Source organism: Microtus oregoni, unplaced genomic scaffold (genome assembly GCF_018167655.1).
Source record: "Microtus oregoni isolate MIOR12 unplaced genomic scaffold, Mior012 000042F_ref0000377, whole genome shotgun sequence".
Taxonomy (NCBI): Eukaryota; Metazoa; Chordata; class Mammalia; order Rodentia; family Cricetidae; genus Microtus; species Microtus oregoni.
Window position 1 is genome coordinate 3,555,370 of NW_024543209.1, and position 27,933 is coordinate 3,583,302.

Consider the following 27,933-nt stretch of genomic DNA (forward strand, 5'->3'; position numbering starts at 1 on the left):
CCTTGAGGTCAAAATACAAACCCAAAATCCTACCAGAAAGAAGACTGAGGCATGACCAATCCAAGCAATGCAGTGAGGATAGGGAGATGGCTCAGTCAACATCTGCTGCACCAGCGGACCTGAGACTGAGTCAACATGTTCATGTAAAAGATGGACTGAGGGTTGTAAGTCCAGTCTATGATGCCAGCACTCACAGAGGCAGAGACATAAGAACACCTGGGGCCCTTGCCCACCCCCCCCCCCAGTCTAACTCAATCAATGACCTCCAAGTTCAATGAGAAACTCTGTCTGAAAAAAGTAAAACAGAGTCATCAAAAAAGACACTTGAATTTGACCTCTGGACTCCATACACATGTGCACATACCATCCACACACCCCAAATTCTTTATAAATCCTTGAGGATATTTAAAAAAGGGTATCATAGCATGTTTATGAAAACAGACATGTACACCCATGAAGTTCTGAGAGTTGCGGAGGCAGCTCTCAGAACTTCTCTGCTCTAGTTGGTTTCAGATCTAGTTATGTTCAGTAAATACGTGGGCAGCTATTATTTTTAAAGTTAGCAAATTGAGAAAAGGCTCACAAATAAAGTCTATGGTGAGCCCAAAATGTACATATGGTTTTTGTTTTTTTTTTTTTCAACCTCTTCTTTCTACTTTTTCCTTTGTCAAAGATGCATTTGAAAGTTAAGTAGGAAGCTTTCCATAAGGAGCCTCACATGAGGGGGGAGCACTCTTTCTAGGTCTGTTCATCCACCTACGGTACATGATTACCTTACTCTGCTGTGTCACCATCTACTTTAGGGCAATACATACTATAGCAAAAATAGCCAATCCCAGGTTGGCTGAATTACACTGAAATTTCTAACAGTCTCCAAAGCAAAGTGCGTGCACACAATGAGGGATGGGAAGCCATAAATAGTTCAGTCTGTGCAGAGCTGATACCTTATTAAAAGTTAATTTTCCAATATTAACCTTGTAAGCCGGTAAATCCACTTCTTTAGACTGCACCCCAATTCTAAGCACAGGGTAAAGAGGGTAAAAGGAGGTCTGTTCAACCAAAGATTAGAGACAGCACTTGGCAAATACAAAATGACCAGCATGGCTCTACTCTTTGCAGCAGTATGGGAGCTGGCCCTGACATTTTGCCAACTTGGTGAAAGGCCTATTCAAATAGGAAAAAAAAAAAAGAAATCCTATGTTTCCATCCTCAAAATAATTACCCACAATATTCTACGCCTAGACATACACACACACTACAAACCTGGCAGCTGCTCACAGAAACAAGAGTGTGCTCATGTATGTGCACTAGAGAGAGATTTGGGGACAGGAGACACCATCTACCAGGGCAAGATGCCCATCAAATTCAAATGCTAGTGTCGTGGTGGGCAAAACACACAGGGTGGCTATAAATGTCCTTTGTGGTACAGAAAATATAAATACATCCTCAAATGAACTCAGAGACCAGAAAATACCACTTCACCCCCAATGTGCAACCTAGTCACAGCTGATATTCCTATAGGCATCATCTCATGCCTGTTGCCAAGACTGAATCAGCAGTTTGACAACACAACCCAATGGAGGAGAGATCACTTGGCTCCAGAAAAAGGGTTTTGCTGCACAGAAGTCTTTTTTTTTTTTTGACAGGATTTCTTAAGACATAGACATGCTGATTCACAAACTTGGGGTGGGGCTGGGGGGTGGGTGCAGAGAAGAGGAGAGAAAGGGACAGGACACAATACAGACACTTCACATATAAAGAGATAAAGTGCTTTGTGTTTATAAAAAATACAGGGTATGGGGCTGGAAAGATGGGTCAGCAGTTAAAAGGGACATGGCAACTACACAGTGGCTTACAACCATCTGTAATGAGATCTGGTGCGTTCTTCTGGTCTAAAGGCATATATGCAGGCAGAACACTGTATACATAACAAATAAATCTTTAAAAAAACCCACAGGATATTAATATTTGCAGCCTTTAACTTAATCAAATTATATAAAGTGCTATTCAGAGTCAACATTTGCTATAGACAGATTTGACTGAGAGAAATTTCTATAGGGAAATCCCTCGCAGGGACTCCTTAAAAGGTTTGGCTTGGTCCAGCAGGCACCAGGAAAAGTCACAACTTGGAGTTTGGCTCAACTAACTACATTTTTATCAACGTGAGTCTTGGTTTTCCTCAAAGTATTAAAATAAATAAGTCAGACAGAACAACTCATAGCTGTAATCCAAATGCTAAGGCTGCTGCAAGACTGTCCTGCAGAGCAGCCTGGATTACACATCAAAGACCCTGTCTCAATACACATCTAAGAAAAAAAAAATCAGGACAACAGGGTGACAGATTAGGTTCTGCCTATTTCTAAGCAATGCCTCTCTGCTCAAACAAGGGCTGGTTATGAAGATAATCCCCTGAATAGGTGATATTCCCTATCTACCAAGTTCTAGCTGAGAAGGACTGATCAGTTGCCAGTGCCTAGTGGCTAAAACTACTAAAGGTGTATTTCCTAGTTGCCAGGTGACAAAACAGAATCATGGTCAGTTTTAGAATAGAAAACATCATAGCACTACAAAAAGTGGAGGAGTCCAAAAGCAATGCATCTTTTAAGAAGGAAATCACAATTCTTAACTTTTAAAATAATGGTGATAGTATCAATATCCTTCTTCTGAAGACTCAGTCACTCCTAGCCTCCTCAGGAACACTCTAACTACTTTTATAAAGGCATGAGAGACAGCAAGGAGGGGTTATTATTCTTGGGAAGAATACAATGAGAAAAGAATGTCAAAAGTTAGCAGTGAATACGTAAGAACTAGGACAGCTTCATCAAGCATTTACTGGCAAACGAAATTTCAAGACAGGTGATAGCAGCATCCCATATATGTGATATACAAAGTAATGAATCTTATAACCCAGAATGTCAAAGCCTGCCTAGAGCCACAAATGTCACTCACCATGAAGACAAAAATGTGACACTAAGTTCCTTTGGGTTCTTTCTGGAAAGCAACTGTGCCCCAAAAGAGAGGAATCATTATTAGCTGACAAAGTAGCAACAAAGCCTTTTTGTCCATCACAAATGCCACAGGTCACCTACACAACGGTTTGTGTCAGTGTTTGTGTGCCCTCTAGGCAAAGCAGCACATCCCACCAACCGAAGTGCAGGACCTTCTCTTATCAAGGATCCAACTTCAAAGGCAGCACCGGCTTACAAACATTCTCCTCAACAAAGCTAAAGATTTCATGAAAAGTTCAAAGAGAACTAAATAAATCTTAAAGGGAAAGAGAGCAAATAAGGATAAGAGTCAAAAGAACAGCTCATAGAAGGGTCTAGACAGGATCTGGCTAAAGAAACTCTTACTATATTATGGTAGGTACAAGGTGTTAGCAAATTATCCGAAGTTCACTGTTTTAAAAGCTGAGCTGTGCCAGTGAAAATGTTCATTTGCCTTTCTACTCACACTCGAGATGGGATTGCCAATGTAGCTTTAAAAATATCATTTCAGCAAAAACATTAGCTAGTTTTTCAATTTTCGGTTATTCAAAACCAAACTGCAAGCTGCCAAAAATTCCCTGGCAGCCATCTTCCAGCAAAGAGAATAGCTGGGAAGGAAAGGGAATGAATAACCTTGTGAGGTGAGAATCCCATTTCCGGGGTCAAGAAAAAAAAAATGGGGGGGGAGGGGAGCTATAGTCCCACAACACAGTTCATTCTTTTTTTTGTCAATAGAGTCCTAAAAGGCTGAATGAAAAGTCAACTGCACAGAAACTTCCCAGAAGAACACAATAATGTAATAGGTGACTCTAAAGTCCAGTACAGGGCTGGGGTGGAATCAATGGTAAAATGGTGCAGGAAGCCCTGGCCTTCACCTCACTCAGCACTGCAGAAACAAAATTGCACACAGCACAGACAGAGGGAAAACACAAAGGAAATGTTGCTCACAACACTCACTAGGCCCCTACAGCAAGCAGAGCAGGCCAATGCTTCTTTCACATTCATTTTCAATGTTTACTTTAAAAGAAATCAGGTATATATATTTAAAGGAACAGAAAACATATCCCTGACATTTTCATTACCTACTGAAAAATGTTGAAGCCGGGACACAAATACAAAAGATGTCAATTGTAACTTTGCTAAAAAGAAATTCTGAATTATAGCAGCATTACCTGCTATTGGCCAATTTTTTTTTTTTTTTGGTTTTTTCGAGACAGGGTTTCTCTGTGGCTTTGGAGCCTGTCCTGGAACTAGCTCTGTAGACCAGGCTGGTCTCGAACTCACAGAGATCCGCCTACCTCTGCCTCCCAAGTGCTGGGATTAAAGGCGTGCGCCACCACCGCCCGGCTATTGGCCAATTTTTTAGAACCTTCAGTAACATCTAGTTCCTGAAAATGACCTATGCGCTGTTTACAGAAGCCTGAACGTGAACACAGAAATATCTTCTTATCCCACCAATTCCATTGCAACTAGTATTGACAATAAAAAATATAAAATAAAAAAGAATATAGTAAGAACCTTTCCTTTTATTTTACATGTGTGTGTCTGTATACACATGAATAATGAGGTTTTCCTCTGTGTATGCTATGAATATGTTTTATTACCATTGGTTATTAAAGAAGCTGTTTCGGCCAATGGCTTAGTAAAGCTAGGCAGGAAATCCGAACAGAGATATAGAGAGAAAATAGATCGAGTTGAGGAGACACCACATAGCTGCCAAAGAAGAGACTCCAGTCGCCAGACAGCTCCTTACTAGTAGGCCACAATCCCAAGGCAATAAACAGATTAATAGAAATGGGTTAATTCAGATGTAAGAGTTAGCAAGAAATGTGTCTAAGATACTGGAAACAGTGTTATAATTAATATAGTTTCTGTGTGATTATTCACATACAGGTGGCCAGGAAACTAGCGAGCAGTCTCCGCCTACATGCGAATATAGTATCCATGGAGGAGGCCAAAAGAGGTTATTAAATTCCCCTGGAACTGAAGTTATAAACAGCTGTCAGATGCCATGTGGGTGCTGGGAATTGAACCTGGGTACAACAGAAAAAAGAAGTTAGTGCTCTCAACTGGTGAGCCACCTCTCCAGATCCTACAGGGCTTTTTCAGATTTAAAAAAAAAAAGGAAAAAAGAAAAGAAAAGAAAAGAAAAAGCTGAAATGCATAGCACTGTTCCCTGATATGCATGAAAAGAGGCGATTATACAACCCAGCTATGCTACATAGTGCCAATAAATTTAAGGTAATAGTTTATTTGGGGGCCTTGATAGAAACTGTCTAATAAAAATGTAAAAAGTTTATTATTTAGGCTAAGTACCAAGTTCCAAATACCAAAGTATCTAGGTACAAAAAACCACCGACGTCGTTTTCTATTCTGCTATTTTCATGTCAAAAGATTACTTTATCATTTGTGGAAGCCCAAAAAATGTGATCCTATTTCCTGGTTGTCTGAAGGCTATTGTCTGTTTTACCTCGCCCAGATTTAGATTGGAGAGTTCTGCTCTCTCATGATTATCGTCAACAGGTGTGGCTAATAGCCAGCTCTTGTATTTCAAGTATTGAGAAGTAGATCTGTCTCTACCTCAAACAAAAGTCTAAGGATCCAACTAAAAACTCCCTTAGGGAGATAACAATGGATTCCACCACCCAAGGAGTGGTTTGCCTACAGAATGTTTTGGTGTGGAGTGTGAGCATTACTTGTCTTGTTCTAGCAACAAAATGTTTAACTAAGAATGTAGCCCACGTGGGACTGGAGAGATGGCTTGGTGTTTAAGAGCACTGGCTGCTCTTCCAGAAGACACAGGTTCCATTCCCCACACCCACATGGCAGCTCACTATATCTCTAGTTCCAGGGAATTAGACACTCTCACACAGATATACATGCAAAATATCAATGCATATACAATAAAAAAAATTATACAGGCAAAATACCAACGCATATACAAAAAAGTAAAATAAATAGGGCTTATTTTTTAAAAAAAAAAAGTGAGTTAAAGGCCAATCTAGTCAACAAAGTGAATTCCAAGACAGCCAGGACTATTTCACAGAGAAACTGTCTTGGAAAAATCAAAACAGAACAAACAAACAAACAAAAAAATAGCCTGCAATCTTCAACTGGTCTGTTCATTTCCTTGTATCATGTTAATGCACTGTTTTGTTTTGCTTTTTTTTTTTTGGTCTTTTTTTTTTTTCCTTTTGGGGTTGGGTATTTTAAGCCGATGGGAATTAAACACGGGTGATTTCAGTATTCACTGGAACGCCCCCACAGCACTATCCTGTTTCTGTTTATTATTTTCACTCACTTCGTTCTCCTTACTTATTTTTTCTAATCTAATCTATACGCCCCTATGCTGGTAAGCAGTATCCTCGTCAAAGCTGGTCTCCAACAACCATTCACATGACATTTCTTCCTACATTTGTAAAAGGGTTAGGGTTACAGGTGCATGGTGAGAAACAGGTGATTGTAATTGAAGAATCAGTCACAGCTCCCACATTCCAGCAATCCTCCTCAACCCCCTTATCAAATCCCTATTTGTGTTTTGTCTGGAGAACAACATTCTCCCACTAGGAAATGGGAGTTCTCTAGATACAGCAGACCCAGCATCTCCAGTAAGGAACCATGTCACTGGCAGCTGGCACAACAACCATAAGAAGTATCAGTGGCATAATTATTTACATAAAAATAAAAGAAAATGGCAGTATTGGGTGCAGTGAGGAGCGGCGGGCCGCTTCCCGCAGCCCAGCTCCCACACAGCTAGCTTTACCCGAAATAATTACACGGAAACTGTATTCTTTTAAACACTGCCTGGCCCATTAGTTCCAGCCTCTTACTGTCTAATTCTCACATCTCGATTAACCCATTTCTAATAATCGGTGTAGCACCACGAAGTGGTGGCATACCAGGAAGGATTCTAGCCTACATCCGTCTGGTATCAGAGAATCATGGCGACTGACTGACTAGGCTTCTTTCTCCCAGCATTCTGTTCTGTCTTCTCCGCCTACCTAATTTTCTGTCCTATTAAAGGGTCAAGGCAGTTTCTTTATTTAACCAATGAAATCAACACAAAACAGAAGACTCCCACATCAATTGGGAAATGTAAGCAACTGATGGAGGAAGGTCATTGGCTAATAAAGGAACTGCCCTGGCCCATTTTATTGGTTAGAGGATAGGTGGGAGGAGTAAACAGAACAAAATGCTGGGAGGAAGAGGAAGTGAGCTCAGAGACTTGACAGCTCTCTCGGGAGCAGACGCCTGAGAGAGATGCCATGCCCCGCTCCGGGCATGAAGCTCCGACCCAGGATGGACTAGGCTAGAATCTTCCCGGTAAGACTGGTTCTCACAGATTATTAGAGATGGGTTGATCGGGATGTGAGAATTAGCCTGTAAGTGCTAGAGCTAAAGGGCCAAGCAGTGCTTAAAAGAATACAGTGTCTGTGTAATTATTTTGGGGCATAAGCTAGCCGAGCAGGCGGCCGGGGTTCTGGGAACGCAACCCTGCTGCCCTTACTACTTCAAGCAACACAGAGAGGTGGTGTGGAAAATCGCTTCTGAGCATGGCCAAAATTTCAACCACTTTTCATTCTTGCTAAGGCTTAAGGTTGTATACAGGGCCATCCTTTAAAACCAGAAAGCAAAACCTAACAGGATTATTAGAAGAAACAAAACTGTGGGATGAGTTTTGTGCAGGGTTGAGCAGGGGTCAGTTCTGCAAAACAATACTCCATCTTCCAGGTAAGTCTGTAGACTAAAGAGAGTTGTGATCCCTGTTCCCCATGCTATGGGGACATTTCCAAGAAACCCAGTGGATGCCAGAAGTCAGGGATTTTGCTAAACTTGATGAGAACTACAGTGTTTTGTTTTTTTCCTTGTACAACTTCAAAAAGGTAAGCACACTAGGTGTTTCTTTACTCAAGACGAATCACTGGCATCTTCAACTGCCACACCACCACTCTTCTACTGCAACATGGGCCTCACAATTAACAACTGATGTGGCAATAATATATATATACACACATATATATGTATGGCTCTAAGTTGGACAACAACTTAATACTAACAGAAAACCAAACTAATACTAACAGAAAGAAAACTGCTGAGCATCCACACAATATATAGAATGCAAACAGCATTTAAAACTCATACATTTCACAATTGTAGAATTTCCAGTATTTTGAGACCATAAAGAATTGAATCTATGGAAAGAAATGATATAAAAAAGGACTACTATAGGCATGAGGATCACATCTGCGGACAGCAGCAACCATGCCAACCTTGGGTAGCCACGGTTTCACTGACAGGTCCAGTAAAAATGTTTCCTGACTAGAACTCACACCAGAAACTAAAAAACTTCAGATGAGAAAAAAATGACATTCAATGAGACACAAACTGGGAATCAAGTAATATCTCAGCCGTTGGACCTTCATTGAGATCTTGACACCTTAAAGCTCATTTCCAGAGAACCCAGCTCCATGAGTTAAGCAAGGCTTTCAGCAAAGGTCAACCACAACAAACTCTATTGTGGGACTGGAGTGTGACAAAAGCACAAGTCCTTCTCTTCACCAGTGAGGTCACTGCTGTCATGTGCATGAATGCTGTTATGATTTCTGACTTTTATTAAAGAAACATCTGCACAAGACCAAATTCCTAAGCAGGGCTCAAGATAAAAAACACCCATGTCTTCAGCAATGCTGAAGAGCTGAGAGACTTTCTTCTGTACAGCTCCATTCTAAACACATCTCTACTTCAGCCCATTCGCTTGTATGCAGGCATGAAACCAAACCACAAAGCCAGTCTTTCTCTGTGCATGTTAAACTTCCGAGGAAGACTGCAGGCCCAAAGATACCAGAGGTCCTCTCAACAGAAAGCAGTCATTTGGCTCTGCATATATACTCTCAAGAAAAGGAAGGCATCCTTCATCCCAGCCTCAAATAGTTTTAATGAGTCCTTCAAGACCAGAGTGAAGCAAACACTGGACTATCCCCTCAGCTCCTGTCTTCCCTAAAGTACCAACCATCGCATACAGAAATAAACCACTCCAATAAAGATGAAAATAATACTATAAGGAAAATATACTTTGTAGCTCTTTTCAAAACTATTCTGCACAAGGCGAGGTGTGTCAGAAGAAAAAGTATAGGATTTCTCAGGAAGTAGAGGGAGAAAGGCCTGCAAGTAGGGACCAAGATGAAGCAGGTAGTGAGAGAACGGAAATATATTACTGAATTGTTAAAATGCGAAAGTACCTAGTTGACACGAAGTGCATTTCCCTACTATTGGACTCGGAAAATTCTGCCAAGGCAAAATTGTGCTTATAGAGATGGGGGGGGGTGTCTTTGAAAAAGCTTAATTCCCCTCATTGTGCAAGCCTAAACATCTCTCTGATTTAGAAGTCATCCATCTTTAGCTGTGTCAACATGCTGCCAATTCCCAAATACGCCTAGTCTATCAGTACTGGGAAGCAACTTGTAACTGAACCTAGAGAAAGATCATTCCCAGCTGGGCACTTAAAAGCCCTCAGAGACCAGCTAAGAAACTAACCTTGGTATTTTTGGGTGTCTGCGAAAAGGCCTTCCCAGGTTATTCCTTTCCCTGCTCTTACACAAATGGTCTCGAAGAAAGATAGAATAGGCAGCCTTTCTGCATGCAGCTGTACTTTTAAGACAGAGTAGAGTCTCTCTAGCTAGCCAGCCCAGCCTGGCCTTTAACTGGTAATCCCCTTGCATAAATTATATCAAGGAAACATGTGACCAAGACTTTTAAAGACGAAGTACCCTGATATGTACATACACAAATATTCCCAACCCGCTCTACCATCACCACACAGAGTGGAATCTATGGGAAAACCTAAAAGGCAGAGATAGACAGATAGCTTTGAGTTTGAGGCCATTCTGGTCTACAAAGCAAATTCCAGGACAGCCAGGGCTGTTACACAGAGAAACCCTGCCTTGGAAATAAATTAAAAAAAAAAAAAATTTAAAAAGCAAAACAAAAAACACCTCACTGGTTAATAAATATAGTGTATACTGTAATCTTGCCAGTAAAAATGTAATCCATGAATACCATGTACACAAGAAAAGAACACCACTCTATAACCTTAGTCCCTGGGCTTGGTTCCTTCACATCAAAGCAGAGAAATGCTCCCCCGCTCATCGGCTAGTACAGGCATGCATATACACCAAGCAGTGGGGACACGGCATGCAGCAGCTAAGAACTAGCCAATAAGTAATTTCAAGTGGAAGGCAGTGTTTTCTTGTGTCTGCAGATTGCTATGAAACTGCTGAGGAATTCTGTATTTGTGAACCTAGAAAAGGAAGGGTCTTCTATGGGTGATACAAGTTGAAGGACCAAAGTTGTCCACAGAGATAATTACTGTCTGCTTACACATCAACTTGATGGACAGTGGATGGTGATTACAGCAGTGATTGCCAACCCGTAATTTACCAACTACTAACATTAGATCCAATGGAAATTTTCATATTCTCACCCCCCCCCAATCTTACACCTGTCTCATTGGTTTCTCTGGTATCTTGACCCAGTATTTTATCAAGAGCTCCAGGTTCCACCCCACACCTGCATTAGAGCCAGTGCTTTATGGTGTTACTACTGTCCCCCCTACACACACAAACGAGATGTGTGGAATATTCCTTTACACTGTGTGAATATATGTTGCTTTTGATTGGTTTAACAGAGAAGCTGAGACTGGCCAATAACTGTACAGGATAAGATGGTGAGTAAACCAGACTAAGGATGCTGGGAAGAAGGGTGGAGTCTAAGAATCTAGAGAGTCAGAGAGTGCAAGAGGCCAGATAGCTCATGCCACATGGCAACTATAGATTAATATAAATGGGTTAGTGTGAGTTATCTAGTAACAATCCAGAGCTATTAACCATGAATTTATAATTAATATTAAGCCTTCTTGTGATTTGGGAGCAGCTGTTGAAACAATGAAAAACTCTGCCTGCAAGATAAGGACTCAAAAATATTAAGGGGCATAAGCCTGGGTTCACAAAGGTAATTGGCTTAAGCAAAGCTTTGTAGGCATTGGACAGTGGGACTAGCTCACTTACCAGGCCTAATACTCCCAAACCACCACCACCACCACCACCAACACCACCACCAACACCACCACCACCACCACCACCACCACCACCACAACGAACCAACAGGACTTGACTAGCACAGTTCTGAATCAAATCTAGAGAAAATGTCAGAAAGTTTCTTTAGTAGAAAGTTCTTGTAGTTGACACCCAAACTGACACTTTAAAATTCCAATAATTTTAGGTTTGTGATTTTAACTGATCCAACACTTACATTAATTAATAGGATGAGAGACATACAGCATGTCAATGTGTATATAAACAAATTGGCACAAGTGTCTCTCTATCAAGCCCTAAATAACTGATGTTTTGAGACAGTCACATGTTGCACAAGCTGCCCTAGAACTTTTAATTGTTCTGCCTTGCCTTCTCCAAAAGTGAAGATTTTTGGCATGTCCAACCATACCTGATTTTCATATTTTAAGTTTTTGTTTCATTTATGTGTATGGGAGGGAGATACACACAGAGTACAAAAGAGGGCATCAGATCAGATATCTGGAACTGGAGTTACATACAGTTGTGAACCAATGTGGCTTTTGGAAGCCAACAGGTTTGCTGGAAAAGAAAGCAACACTCTTAACCTCCAAGCCAACTCTTTGGCCCCCTCAAAACTTACTTGTAATGAGATATGGAATCAATTATTATGAACCATGACTGTTCCCCTGCTCAATGCAGGTACTCTTCTTATCCAACTGAATTCCTTTCTTGAGTTGCTTACATTGTGCAGCATTGTCCTCCAAGCCCGGCAGCTTCATCAATACAGATTCTGTGGACTGCTGGCATTCCCTCAACTGAATCATTCCTCACAATCAATTCCATTCAATTCTGCCCTAAAGGCAGTGGCCTTGGGGTGGGAGCTCAGGGAGGTGCTAGAGAACCTGTTCTTCTAGGGAAAGGAAAGGGGCCTCTATCTTCGTATTTATGCAGAAGCCATCCATGTTGGTAAAAACTTTGCAGTGAGACTGCTTTGTAGCCACTCATGCTCCATTAAAAAAAAAAAAACTATTATTTATAGTCTTTCTGTAAATAAAACCATAAATGAACTCATAAGTAAAATTTACTTTGACTTGTCATTAGGACTTAGAAGAAAAGAATAGGAGTTACACACATTCCCTTAAGGGAAGGAATTTTAGCAGTGGTTCCACTGAAAGACAATCTTGGTGCTGGGGACCTGGCTCAGCTGTTAGAGCACTTACTGATCTTCCTCTGGATCCACAATACCAGCACCTATGTTTAAGCTCAAATCTGTCTTTTAACTCTATTTCCAGGGGATCTGATAGCTTGCTCTAGCCTCTGTGGGCACCAAGCACACACAGGGTATACAAGCATAGATGAAAACAAAACACCCATAGACATTAAATAATAATCATTGGGTTTTTTTTTTGGTTTTTTTTTTTTTGGTTTTTCGAGACAGGGTTTCTCTGTGGTTTTGGAGCCTGTCCTGGAACTAGCTCTTGTAGACCAGGCTGGTCTCGAACTCACAGAGATCCGCCTGCCTCTGCCTCCCGAGTGCTGGGATTAAAGGCGTGCGCCACCACCGCCCGGCTAATAATAATCATTGTTAATGTGTTTGGGGTTTTGTTTTGGTGAGAAAGGGTTTCTATGTGGTAACAGCCCTGGCTGTCATGGAAATCATCTTGTAGACAAGCTGACCTTTAATGTGCCTGACACTGCCTCCAGAGTTGGGATTAAAAACATGAGTCACTACAAACCAGCAAAACCAGTAAAATTCTTAAAAGATAGTGCTATGACTGCACAGTAATTTAAAATTTTATTTGTTCTTATATATACAGGTATACACAGGTATCTCTACCTGTAACTCAGACAAACTTTAGAGTCTTGATCCTTCTGTGTCAGCCTCTCAAATAATAAGACTGCAGCATGATACATTATCATGCCCAGGGAGCATGCAAAATACGCAATTTTAAAGTATGTGAGCAATTGGCTGGATGCAGTGGCACAACACCTATAAGCCCAAGTCTTGGGAGAGAGAATCATGAGTTCAAGGCAGGCCTTGGCTACATAGTGAGTTTGAGGACAGTGAGGCAGAGAGCCTCTGCATAAGGAGAAAAAGTTGCAAGGTAGGCGTGTTTACCCACACCTATATTCCTAAAACTTGGTAGGGGAATACAAACCAAGAGGCCAGCCAGGGCTACAGTAAAATCCTATCTCAACAAAACAAGACTCCCCACTCCCAACTCCGCCCCCACCCAGAATTGAGGACCAGAGGTCAAATATATGGTGTACAAACAAAAACAAGGAATAAGAGGTGCAAGCTTTCCAACTATCTTTAAAAAAAATTTTAACTTTATTTTATGCACATTGGTATAGTGATGTCAGATTCTCTGGAGCTGGAGTTACAGACAGCTGCGAGCTGCCATTTGGGTACTGGGAATTGAACCCAGGTCCTCTGGAAGAGCAGTCAGTGCTCTTAAACACTGAGCCATCTGGCCAGCCCCCTTTCCAACTGTCTTAAAATATTTGCTGGAAAGGTCTTTGGCAGGATTTGCATTTTCTTCTCTCCCGGGCCTTCAGTTTCAAAACTTACACTGGCCACACTGGGGGTGGGGTGGAGGTACAATTTTAACATTCAGATTTCCGCCAAAGAAAATGCTGTACATTCTGGTCCCCAAAACACTGGAAACATTACTGTACATTCTAATTATGAGGGCTCACTTGACCAGTATTTTCTAGTCCTGGATTTCTTCTGTGTGGAATAGTTCTTGTGACCAGGTCGTTGTGTGTAGTTGTAACCATCAGGACAGATGCATTCCATCATTCAGTGAGGAAGAAGGGACTTAGGCCCATGAAACATGTAAGGGATTTCATAAGCCCTAAACTTGAGAAAGGAGGAAGACCTCTTCACAGAATGGCTGTACGGTGATGCGGTAAAATTATTATTCATTCTAGGGTAAAGTTTTCATGAAAACAGCTGATTTACAGCCCCCATGCTCATTCAATAGTCCCCGAGTTGGACATGAACTGAACTGATCTTTGATCTGATATTGCCCTGTCTATCCGGGGCAAGCAGAAACAGATTCTCCAGGAAAAATTATCCTAACAGCTCCACTAAGCCCAATTAATTAGACCAAAATGAAAGACACATCAGCAATGATAGGCAAGAGAGAAATCATAGCAAAGGCAATTCAAAGCCGTACAAACAGGAGAAGGAGCAAGATTTAAAAGGGCCAGTGTCAACCCACAGCACATAAAGAATAGGTACACCACTGCCCTGCTAAGAACTAATTCCTATCACAATGGATGCAAACTGTTGTGTAGGGGCTGAACAAATTAATAATTATGCTATAGAAAAAGAGTGACTCTGAAAATATGTATTTAGATACTATGAAAAACTAGACACAAATGATCATTTAGCACAAGTTTCACTAAACTAGATGGGAACAAATTCTCCTGGAGATCCATCATCTATAGGAAAGTAGGCACTAATGAAATGCCTTGCCTCCTCAAAGGCCATGTGAGTTTACTAAGATCAAGAGTTCTGCAGGTACAAATGAACTGATGAAGCTATGCCATCTGACAGCAGACCTGAACAGTGCTTGCTTTGGGTAAGTTTTAAATTACTATTGTCTGTTAAGACACTCGAAAATGTAAAGCCTTCTATTTGTGGGAGCCCACAGAGGTGGATCTGTTCCACTTTGACTAAAGGTCAGAGAGTTCAGACCTATTCGTGCTCCTTCAAGGTTCTATGACATTGGTAAAGTCTCTCGCTTTCCTCCTCCTCTTTGGATGGGGTATATAAGGCCTATCAGAAATAAACACAGGGTGAATCTCAGTATTCACTAGATGCCCTCCAGACTCCATCAGTTGTCTCTAGTCTATCTCCTTCTTAATCCTCAGGCTTCACTCCCAAGCATGGGCAAAAATAAGCCCATCCTGTGGGAACCAGCTGATGATGTCACAAATGGCCCTCAGCATGGGGCTTATGAGTTATTTACACATACATTTGAAACTCTGCCATCATTAGTAATAACCTGAGTTTTCCTTTAAAATGTGTATTCTATGTTTTAATTCAACATAGCAGTCATTATGGTAGCTATACTTTACAGAAACTTTCTTCAAAAAATAAACTAAGGTTGGGCAGTGATGGCAGATGCCTTTAATCCCAGCAAAGATAGGCAATCTCAGAGTTGAAGGGCAGATGAGATCTACATAAGAAACAAACTCAAAATACAATTAGGTAGCTGGGTGTAATAGTGCATATATTTAATTCCAGAACTGTGGAGGCAGAGGTAGCAGCAGTACCATTGTAGGTTTAAGGAAAAGAGAAGGCAGGAAAGCAGGCAGACCAACTGGCTGGGCACCTAGCCAAATACTAAAATGATTTCTAGATCACAAAAAGCAAAATTAAGGAAAATAATTAGGTGAAAGAATAAAGAAACAAGAAAACAGAAGGCCGATTAAAGTTAGGATGATAGGAGAAATCGATGGGTCCATAAGACAAGATGGCAAGTTCTCTTGACATCACAAAGTAAAGATAGCAGCAGGCAAGTAAAGTTTCACGCTTTACTTTGAAAACTGACACTGCTGTGAAACTGGATAAGAAAGCAAGTTCCTACGTCATATCCAGTCAGGTGTACTCTAAGAGCAAAATTAACAAGGTCCATCTTAGCATCTCTATTGATAATTATAAAGTTTGAATGTGGAAAAATACAGTGTCAATGACAAGCCAGAGATGGAGGTGAACAGAAGAAAGACCAGCACCTCACTATACAAAAAGAGAACACAGAGAGAGACAGAGAATTCTTATTTGATAGACTGACAAAAGAGCTGAACAATTAAGTAGAATCGTGTGCTTCAGAAATACAATGGCTCCTTTACAAACATTTTCTCTTCTTGTACTTTATTTTGTTAACCTTAGAATAAGTTTATTCTCAAAATACCAATGTTCATGACACACCAGATACTCTTCAAGGCCCAGTAGATGCAAAGATAAACAATGACTGTCCATCTGTGCAGGAGTTAAGAGCCACACTCTGAAAGTCTCAGCAACAAAGGAACTCATCAAGGCCACACCCCTCCTGTCAAGTACTGGTGGTATTGATTTAAACCAATTCTGTGAAATGAGCTTTAAATTATCAAGACAAATGTATCAGGGAAATCTATGAGGACTATTCTGCAAAGCAAAGCCAAGGAGCCTAAAGCAAAGGCTAGAAAACAGTCTAGTCAGGCATTTATGATAAAGGTTGGGGGTGCACACCATTCTTTACTTCCATCTCCTCTTTGAATTTCAAATTACAAGAATGAGCCAAACCCTACTGAAAACAAGTCATGCTGGTTGTTTCCTTCCTTTGTGGGGGAGGGGAAGGGAAAGAACATCAAGAACATTCCCCGCCTTAGTCTGAACACCTAATAGCATTGCTATTAAGTGAGCTTAGCAGCCATGTAAGACACTCACACCACATGACATTATGCAAGCACAAAACAGCATGTCTAATAATCCCAATGATGCACCCATGTGATTCATAAGGGACACATGCGGCTGTCCCCTCCTTCACAATCCAGGTTAACTCCAAACCCTTACAAATCTACATCTAGTGACTTCATCTGAGTGTGACTCTGATCAATCTATATTTCAGCATGGAAGATGATAAAATGTTCCAGGATGGGCAATCTGTTCAAATATACATCCAGGTAATGTTTCGATTTGTCCACTGGGGGAATATAAAGGAGAACAAAAACATGTGCTATCAGTTTCTATTTAAAAGAACCATAAAAGAGAAGACAGGAAGAAACTGGTATACAGCAGTCTCCATGGAAACCACAAGGCATGATAGACCCTAATTTGCATGTGAGGTGGAATTGATATCCCTGCAATCTGATCTCTGAAGTAACAAAAAGGAAATGGCCTCAGCAGTAATGCTTCACATTGCAACTCACAACTGTCTATAACTCCAGTTCTAGATCTGACACCCTTACACAGACGTGCAGGTAGGCAAAAGACCAATGCACATAAAATAAAAATAAATAAATCATGAAGTAGCAACGAAATAATTTTATGGATAGGGATTGCCAGAACATGAGGAACTACACTAAAGAGTCCTAGCATTAGGAAGGTTGAGATCAATGGGCTAGACTGATAGCAGTGGAGGTAGAAACTGGGGACAGAGGAGTAACAGAAAACTTCCCAAAGGTGGAGAGCCCTGAGAGAACAAGTCAAATTCAACCCAAGGTCAGAGAACCTGCAAAGATATGGCAGCCATTCCCAACCATGGCCCCTAGAAACATGCATGACTAAGGTGTGTGCAAAGTCCTACAGTTCAGATTTGCCACCCAGGAACAGAGGCAGGCATCCAGTCAAAGTAAAGCACAAAGGCAGTTCCATTATTGTCGTCTTTAACTGGGTAAACAACAGTTTGTTTTGGCTGGAAGCATAAGGTATAGAGGACTTACATTCCATGATCCGTGTGTTTGCGCTGTAAATTAAACTCCAAGTAACTGGCTGCCTTTGGCATAATAACTAATCTCATAATACTTAACCAACAAACTGCATTCAACAAACATTCATTGCTGTGAAGAGACACTATGATGAGGCAATTCTTTTTTTTGGGGGGGGAGGGCACAGTTTGAAACAATGTTTCTTTGGTAACAGTCTTAGTTATGCTGGAACTCCCTTTGTAGACCAGGCTGAACTTGAATTCACAGAGACCTATGGGCCTAAAGGCATGGACTGCCATCACTTGGCTAATGGGGGCAAGCAATTCTTATAAAAATAATTCAGAAGCTTTGTCCATTATCATCATGGTGAGGAGTATGGCAGCAGGCATGGCATACATGGTACTTGAGAGAGACATCTTGATCCACAGCATGGACTTCTGAAACCTCAAAGCCAGCACCCAAAGACATACTTTCTCCAACATGGCTATACATCCTAATCCTAACCCTATCAAAGACTTCCACTCTTCCTGTGACTAAGCACTGAAATATATGAGCCTTTCCCTCTACAGAAGCCTGAACTACACCTTAAGACTTGATAAAGTCTGCCTAGCAATGGCTTGTGAGAAAGAGACATACAGGCTCTACATCTGCTTCAAAGAATTGGAGCAATACAAAAGATTCCCATAACCCAACCAACATCACCACCACTATCACCACCAAACAAAAACAGAATTGGTTAGGCAATCATCTGCGAGGCAGATTAAAAACTGGGGGTGGAGGGGGATGTTTTCATTTCACCTATGAGGGGTTTGCTTGAACAGTTTAAGGCTGAACAAAGTATGAGCTAGGCTCTACTGCAAGAGAGGGAATTGGAGGCGTGATGACAACACAGGACTGAGGTATGAACAAAGAGCCCCAGGGAAATTTTAGCCAAGAAATCTAAGTAAGCAACATGGTAAATCCTCCAGTTAACAGAGCTTACACACTTCACTGCAGAAACAAACCAAGAGCTCACCTGCCCTGTACTATGCACCTGAGACTCAGCAGGTCCCTTGCTTTCACCTTGGGAACACGTTCCCTAGGAAAAGATTTAAGCCTGAGGTTAAGGTACACATACTGCAACAATACATACTCATCTCCCAAAGCAGGAATAGGAGGCACTATGAGGCAGCCTACAAAGTTATCCTTGCCCTCTATCCACAAATATGTTCATGCCACTGTTGAAAAATGAAGACGAATATTTTCTCATGGAGAAACAACCGAAGTCACATTATCAGAGACCTGCCTGGAAGAACCAGCAAGACCAGTAGGGAGAAAGGGTCTCTGGCTACAAGACCTCAGAGGAGCCTGCTCTTGAACATAAAGATAAAAACTCTAATAGCAGAGGATTCCACCAGGGCTTTCAGAAACTCATGTACTTTGCATATAAGCTAAAGTTTTTTTTTCTTCTTTTGCTGACTGTTTGTTTATGAGGGACAAAAAAAATGCCACTCATTTCATAAAAGGAATATGACAATTGGAAGAGAAGAAGTTATACACGAATGCACAAGATTTAAGAGGACCGCCACAGATAGGCAGAATACCAGAGTGTAAAACCAGTGTGGGTGAGGTTCACTTATGACTCAGTTCCCAAGACAATGCCTACCTCTTCTGATATTTGTGGGGTGGGGGGTGTGCACCGCCACGGCAAAGGAAGCATCTTCAAGAATAGAGTCGATATTTGAGACGATTTGAAAAGTTACATGGTCCAGTTTGAATGCTAGGTCTGCAAATTTTAATAAAAATATTACAAATGTTTTCATAGAATTAAGTGGTTTTATTAATAAGCACCATATCATCTTGTCAATAAAAAGCTTCTTTTAGATAGGGTTTTATACCTTCAAAGACATAAAAATAAGTGTTTCTAATACTCATACTTTATTGTGAAGTAATTTACTACTTAAAAGCCAAGTATGTGAATGTTGAAATCTTATTTCTTATTAAACTAAATGAAAACCTGATCACTGGGCTATGATAAAGAGCTAACACTGAACTTGTTCCCTCTCATGGAAGGAATGCCTGCTTTAGCTGAGAAAGTACAGACTCAGGATTCACATTCATCTGTCTGTATTTAAGAACTAAATGCCTGCAGGACACTACACCATCTTGGTAGTGGTGAAATGCGCGTGCAAATGTGAAGTGTATTCAAGTGTTAAAGTATGATACGCAACTATAGCACACGCCAAGCTAACTGGCACACAAGCTCCTGGGGATTCTAGTGTCTTCTGCCTTCATACCAGCAATAGGATTACTGACGTTTGTTACTACATGAGCTTTTCTGTGTATCCTGTGGATTCGAATTCACTACTGAACTAACTATATATCCAGTTCCAGATTATTCATTTTAATGAAAAGAAATTTCCAGAATACAACAAGAAAGAAAAAACTCAGGGGGTTATGAAACCTCCAAGCTGAGAAGGAGTTCCAGGCCAGCCAGAGATACACAGTAAGACTTCTGTCCCCACCCATCTCACAAGAGAATAATTAAAATAATAAAACTGATGGTTGATTAAAGTAAAATGTTTTAAAAATAAAAAGACTGGATAAACTAAACGCTCAGAGAGGTAAAACCAATTTCCAGCACAACAACAACATGTGTACACTCAAGTTTTCAAATGAGGAGGGAACAAAAAGCATGTGTATGATGAGCACATGCATGCACACACACATGTGCACACACAGAGACACAGACTGTTTTTAAAATAATGGCTCCTATTTTGTAGAAGCAGTGATATCTGAAGAATGACTAGTAATAATATATAATAATGAGCCCAACAAACAGCAAGGGCAAGAAACAAGAAAGCATTAAGACAAATTATATCTCCAAATTTGAACCAACACTGTCTGCTAAGAACTACTAACTGCAAAAGCAGTTCCTAGTCTAGAGAATGACAGATTTTTTTTACTCAAGAACCATGTAAACTAGTATCCAGAAACAATGTCCCTGCTGTGCTGATGGAGACTCCCTTTTAACATGACATTATATATGGAGCAAAAATAACTCTCATATAAAGAGATGCTGCTACTTACAACATATGCACAACTTCTGTACAATAACTAAAAAGATGGACCACACAGCAGCCTTCATATATGGCAAGTTAATTCACTTCCCATCTTCATTTGAAAGACTGTTCAAATAAGCAGAAAATGCCAGCAGGGAAGCTCTATGAAAAGTGACTTCCATGATTATTCCAGGATGGAAGAAATATTTGGGGCTTTTAATCTCTAACCCAACTTCCATAAGGGAACTTGAAATGAGAAAAATAAAGACCTATAGATTCTGCTACTTTCTGTCTTCTAAATATGTCAGGGAACAATCATAACACAAGTATGTTGAGCACATACAGCTTAACATGATTTCCAGAAGAGAGCATTTTGTGAGCACAAGCACATTTTAACAGAAAATTTTTAAAAAGCATGTTAAAAATATCATCACAAAAAGAGATCTCCTTGGATAGAAAGTCAGCCCAGATAAGGTCAGAATAAGATGTTTTCACTGCATATAGACTCTAGTATGAGGCTATCAAGAGTATGACCTCACCTTCCTTTACTTTCTCCTTTTTCCAGTTAACAGACAAAAGAGAAATTTAAGCAACTAAGACCTTGTGCACAGCAGGAATAACTAATTTGTAAAGAACAGCTATCAGCTATCAATTCAGATCATCCTGGCAATGGGGTTAACTTCAGATATATAAATCATGACCTTAGGGGGCTGGAGAGATGACTTCAGAGGTTAACAGCACTGACTGCTCTTCCAGAGGTCCTGAGTTCAATTCCCAGCAACCACATGGTGGCTCACAGCCATCTATAATGACCTGGTGCCCTCTTCTGGCATGCAAGCATACATGGAAGGAATGTTGTATACATAATAAATAAATAATTCTAAAAAATAAATAAATAAATAAATCATGACTCTATACTTTAGAATTGAGTTTTTTGTCCCACAAGTTCTAAATATCAAATATGATCCAAATAGACTGTATACACATGCTTCCTACTATCATTTAAGAACAGCAGAGAGAACCAACATTGTCTGCAATACACCCAATGCATGTGTGTTAAGATGCAGTGGAGAATCAACCACACTTAGATTCTTACTCTGATCCTTTTTTTTTTTTTTTTTTTTTGCTTCATTTTCAGAGATACATGCCCCATTTTTGTTTCGGAAAAGTAAGTAAAATACACATAAGGAAATATATACACATTAAGATTAATCCTTAGTACAACTAAGAAATCTGCGGAATTCCAATGCTAAGTCATCTATTCTGCTTTAAAAAAACAATGTTCAAATTCAAGCCACTAAAGAGGGAACAGGACCAAAGCAAAGGATTTCTTCAATTATAAACCATTAAAAAATATACTACTTATGTCAACCCTCATGAATATTCTGTGACATTGCCAAGGTATGCATGCCATAACAAAACAGCTCTAAGGAAATGTGGACAGCTCACACCAACGTCAAAAACTACTCCTGGGGCTACGCAAACAGCTGGACAGGTAAGAGAATGTGCCAGTCTTCAGGAGGACACAAGTTCGTTCCCAGCATCAACATCAGCTCCAGAGATCCAACAACTCTGGCTTCTTCAGAGACCTCTACTCATGTGCACGTACAAGCACAGCAACACACATGCATATATAAATTTAAAAATTTTATAATACAGTGATGAAAGCTCAGCATCACCTATCCAACCATAAGCCACATGCATAACTCTTACTAGTAAAGTTGACCTGTTAGCTCAAAAAGATACAAGGAATTCTACTTTCTCCCCTTGTATTTTGTTTAGCTACACTGAAATCTTTTGCTTTAATTTTAAAAATCTATTTGATTTTATGTGTATGAATATTTCCCCTGAATGTATGAAAGTAACCACATGCATAAATCAGATCCCCTAGAACTGGAGTTATAGGTAGTAGTGAGCTGTTAATCAAACCCATGTCCTCTGCAAGAGAAACAATCACTTGTTACGACTGAGCCATCTCTCTAGCAACCTACAATAAATTCTTAATTTGGCAAGAAAGATACTTGACACAACAACAGAAAAGATGATTTGCAGTGGTTGAATTCTAACACTAAAAAGTTATTTCCTTGGTTGACTGTCCTAAAACTTCATAATAAATGACTATGAATCATAAATATTACAAATATAAATAAATGCTATTAAAATTTTATAAAAATTTTGAATAAAATTATGCTAAATTACTTCAAATTAAAAATTTATATTAAACGACCACTTTTCACTCAGCTGCCCGACCACACAATGTATAAAAAAGAAGGCAGCAACACTGCCATCCAGAGAATGGATCTCCTGACATTGGGGTGGGGAAAAATGGTCAGTCACACTTATAGTAGTGCATGTTGGCTTATATAACCAGACTAAAAATGGAGCCTGAAGGCTGAGGTCAGAGGCATGGGCGCCACCCATGCTAGAAGGCAGAGTCACACATTACAATGCATTTACTGAAGAGACTGTTTTCCTCCCCAGTCTTCAAATCTAGAGATGGTTCCCTTTCCAAGTGGAGAAAGAGTCGCCTTAAAGAATGCAGTGACGGGTTCATCACTAAGACCCTCATTGGGTCTATGCACAGACTCCTCCGCTCATGCTCACTACAGTAACCAACCAGACAGTAATTAAGACAGTGGTGAGAAGTGAGAGGTGATGGCAGTAGGAGTCAACAGACCATGTGCTGCTAGCCACACCAAGGAGCAGGAAGGCAAACTAAGAATCTGAGCTATTCATCTCAACAAGTGTAATATAAATGCATGGTTAACCTCCTTTCCCTTAATTTTTCAGTGTACTTGATTAGAGATAGACATCTAAATTGATTTCAGAGGGTAATTATAATGTAAGAAGAAGCAACAAGGATGTTCAAACCAAGGCGATTTTTCCTTTTAATGTTATATTAATAAAGATAATAGTATAGAATATCAAATGCAAAATAAAAAGTAAGTTTTAAAGGGTAAACAATAAGACATGAAACAGGGCAAATAACAGGAAAGGGATTTTTAAAGACCCAGTAATATCAAGGCCAATAAACTTGAAACAGCTATATTCCTTGCTGAACTTAGCTTAAGTTATGTAGGAAAATTGTTTAGAAATAACAGTGTTGTTTGAAGAACTAGGATTCTACGGTTTGGTTAAAAGCAGACATATTAAGATTATACATGGTAATTTCTGTTACTTTTCAGTAATACTACATTAAGTCTATAATATTGGGGGGAGGTAAAAAAAAAATCCCTTCACATATGGCGAAAACATTTGTGAATGAAGGACATTTTCTATAAGAAGAAACATGACTACTTATGTGTCACAAAATGGTTGACGCTGCTCATCCAGGCCATAAAAACCTTTGTCTTTAATTATTAATATCATTACTACTACTACTACTATTAGTAAAGTCTCACTTCTGACTCTTCTGTGAAAACCAGGAGACTGTGAGTAGACTCACACTTGTTCACATGTGGCAAACATTAGCAAGCAAATTTTGTAGTCCTTGTTTCAGGATGATTTTACTAATACTTTCAGCCTTGGATACTAACCTTTTCCTCGACGGCCCTTCTTCAAAATCTGAAGAACTAACATCGTTGCTAGTAGAGGACACTTGGGATGCGTCATCCTTCTCGTTCTCTGACTGCTCTGATGCCTTAGACTGGTCATTACCAAGGAGCCCTACAGGAGAAAAGGGACAAACACTTAAGTACTTCTATCAGAAAAGCAGAATTTTTCCACATTCAACCCTGTGGCAAGACATGACAGAGACACAAGAAAACTTACAAGCACATGCAATCCTTTGGAAGGAGTAAAGAAATCTTAAGCCTCATTCAATAAGAAAGTAAAAGGACTAACAGGAAACAATTAACAGAAGGGAATTCAAAATGTATGTAACACACACACGTACGCACACACTTGCGCTGGGATAGGGAGTAGGAGACACAGGAGAGAGTATCGGTACAGAGACAGAGCCTCAATATGCAGCCCAGTTTGGCCTGAATACATGATCTGCCTACCTCAGCCTCATAAAATGCTAGGATTAAAAACCTGACTAAAGCACATTTTAAATCTTATGTACCTGGAGGGTAAGAAAGTTGAATGAAAACCAGGTGGTGGTGGCACACACTTTTAATCCCAGCACTCAGGAGGCAGAGGCAGGCGGATGGATCTCTGTGAGTTCGAGGCCAGCCTGGGCCACAAGAGCTAGTTCCAGGGTAGGCTGCAAAGCTACAGAGAAACCCTGTCTCGAAAAACCAAAAAAAAAGTTGAACGAAATGACAATTATCATGAAATCGAACTAGCTATTTTTCAAACTCATCATTCATCATCATTTATGTCCCAGCAATGCTTAAGGACACATGTGCAGCCCGTTTATGGTGGTTCTCCAGTTGTTCCTATCCTGGGCAGTTCTAGATGCTTGTGTTATTGTCATACCCAGGGTTCCAAAGTCTTCCTTTATGCTGTCTATCGAGCGTTTCTTGGGCCTTCCTCTTCACCTTACCCCATGTGCTCCTCCAAGCAGTGCTATCTTCAGGTATCTGCCATCTTTCATTCTGATAACATGGCCGACATATCAAGCACCGTTGTAAACCTGTAGTTTACTTCCTTCTGTAGATGGGGATGCTTCTTAATGTCATCATTGCACAGCCTATTCTAGACATTGTGACACCTAGAGTCCTCCTGAGACACGCCATCTCAAGCACAATCAGCTGCTGTTCTGAGGAGCCTTTTCACTGTCCAGGTTTCAGAGTTGTAAAGAAGGCAGCTCAAGACAAGTGTCTCATATACTTGTAATTTTGCTGTTATTGTTGTTATATGTTTGTAGAGGAAGCTGTGGGCCACTTCCCATCACCCGCTCCCAGCCACTGGCTAGCTTTACCAAAAATAATTACATGGAAAGTGTATTCTTTTAAACACTGCTTGGCCCATTAGTTTTAGCCTCTTATTGGCTAACTCTCACATCTTGATTAACCCATTTCTATTAATGTGTGTAGCACCACGAGGAGGGGGCTTACCGGGAAGGAACTTAACCTGCGTCCATCTTGGAGAGGAGAGCTATAGTGTCTACCTCACTGCCTTCTTCCTCCCAGCATTCAGTTCTGTTTACTCCGCCTACCTAATTTTCTGTCCTATCAAAGGGCCAAGGCAGTTTCTTTATTAATCAATGAAAGTAACACATAGATGACCCTCCTCCATCACGTGTTTGCTGACCAAACCTCTCCTTGTGCCCACTATCCCTATCCACCTCTTGACAACCGAAACAGTTGAGCTGAGGTTTCCTCCCAGTTAGACAAAGCTGACTCTTTGCTTGAGGCTCTGGTTCTTTATTACAATGTTAAAATCCTTGTGTGCCCTTCCCATGTGTTGAATCTCAGTCTTCTCGATGGTTGCTTTAATACCAAGGTTTTCACTTACTTCCACAATCTATTTACCATGGCCCGCAGCTCATTTGGACTTTCAGAAAGCAGTACTGTATACAAGTAGTACTATATACAAGGAGTACTGTAGACAAGTAGTACTGTATACAAGGAGTACTGTAGACAAGTAGTACTATATACAAGGAGTACTGTAGACAATTAGCACTGTAGACAAGTAGTGTTGTAGACAAGGAGTGCTGTAGACAAGGAGTACTGTAGACAAGTAGTACTATATACAAGTAGTACTGTAGACAATTAGCACTATATACAAGTAGTGCTGTAGACAAGGAGTGCTGTATACAAGGAGTACCATATACAAGGAGTGCTGTAGACAAGGAGTACTATATACAAGTAGTGCTGTAGACAAGGAGTACTATATACAAGGAGTGCTGTATACAAGTAGTGCTGTAGACAAGGAGTGCTGTATACAAGTAGTGCTGTAGACAAGGAGTGCTGTATACAAGTAATGTTGTATACAAGTAGTACTGCATCGTCGACTAATCACAAGTTATTGATTCACACACTACATCCATCTCCTCACCCTCCAGGGCTGTTGCTATTATTCCAGGCGTATATTAAAGAATATTAGTGAGAGGATGCATTCCCGCAACACTCCTATGATTGTCATAAACCGATCACTTAGTCTCTACAGACAACGACTGACGCAAAGCTATCTGTATAGGCATTCCTAGTGTTCTTACAATTTTCTCTGGGGACCTGTAGAATTTCACTGTTTCCCACAGTCCTTTCTTCCAGATGCTATCGGATGCCTTCCTGAAGTCGAGGTAACAGACATTTAAGTCTTTTCCAAATACTTCATATTTTTCTGCCAGTTGCCTCAAAGTGAAGATCTAATCTATTGTGCTCCTGTTAGCCCTGAATCAGCACTGGGCCTCTGCTAGGATTTCCACTGTTCTGCCCTTGATCCTTTGCAAGATAATAGAGGAGAAGATCTTGCTGCTATGGCACAACAAACTGATGTAATTTGAGCAGGCCAGCTTATCCTTCTTTTTGTGTATGGGAATTATGACTGAGTACTTCCACTGCATGTTCCCCTATTTCTCTAAAGAGTCTGAGGAGCACCTCAGCCCGAGCCTATTGTAGCTGCTTCTAGTTCCTCCACCAAGATGTCATCCACTCCTGGGGCCTTCTTCTGTTTAGCTCTCTTGATAGTTTCCTCTATCTCACTGCTGCCAATATTTAATATTTCCTCATCGTCTGTGGTGCTCGAATGGCAGTATTTCTCATCGTAGTCTATGATGACAGCATTAGGAACATTGTATAGGGTGTCAAAGTATTGTCTCCTTCTTTGCTTTACTTCCTCTGGCTCTGTTAATAAATGGCCTTGCCCCCATCTTTAATCATGGGAATCTGAGGAGCATATCTGGAAGATATCTATCTGATAACTTTGTAGTGTTTTGATGTGTTAGTTAGTTAGTTAGTTAGTTAGTTAGATGTTTTTTATTATGGAGAATAGCCTCTTTAACCTCTTTGTATCTGTTTACTCTTTACTGTCTTTCTTTCTTCCACTGGATTGACATCTCTGCAGTAAAGCCTTTCTACTGGTGTTGCCCTTTTTGCATAAGCAAGCATCTCTTTGAAGTCTACTGTATAGCTCTTTTGATTTTCTCCCATTGGCTTTCAGTATTTGTAAAGGGTTGTTTAATAATTTCCCTCACTTTTTTTTCAAATAACTAATAACTTGTAAAACCTTACCAAATATAATAAAATCACTTTTAGAATTTCCATTAATACTAATATCAGTTACATGCAGAAATATCATTACCTCATAATGGTATTATAGAGCAAACTAGAAATAGTAAGGACAACAAACTAGATCTGCAGTACTGAAACATGGATGTACTCCTGTGGGCACATATAGGGAAAGGTCTCCTCAAGGATACTAGAAGTTAACAAAGGAATGTATTAGGTGGTATTGAGCATATCTCAAGTTCACTTATTTGTTTCAATGTCTTTGAAAACAAATATAGAAAAACAAATTGGATCAAAA

The 27,933-nt window shown here is 40.3% G+C and overlaps 1 protein-coding gene across 2 annotated transcripts in view; it reads right to left on the minus strand.

The window, feature by feature from the left end:
- Nucleotides 1-27,933, minus strand: part of Jarid2 (jumonji and AT-rich interaction domain containing 2) — a 183,914-nt gene that overhangs the window by 52,464 nt on the left and 103,517 nt on the right. For both annotated transcript variants that reach the window (XM_041632966.1, XM_041632967.1), the window contains one exon: nucleotides 24,054-24,183. In XM_041632966.1, the coding sequence (XP_041488900.1) occupies nucleotides 24,054-24,183 (130 nt within the window). The remainder of the gene's footprint in view (nucleotides 1-24,053; nucleotides 24,184-27,933) is intronic.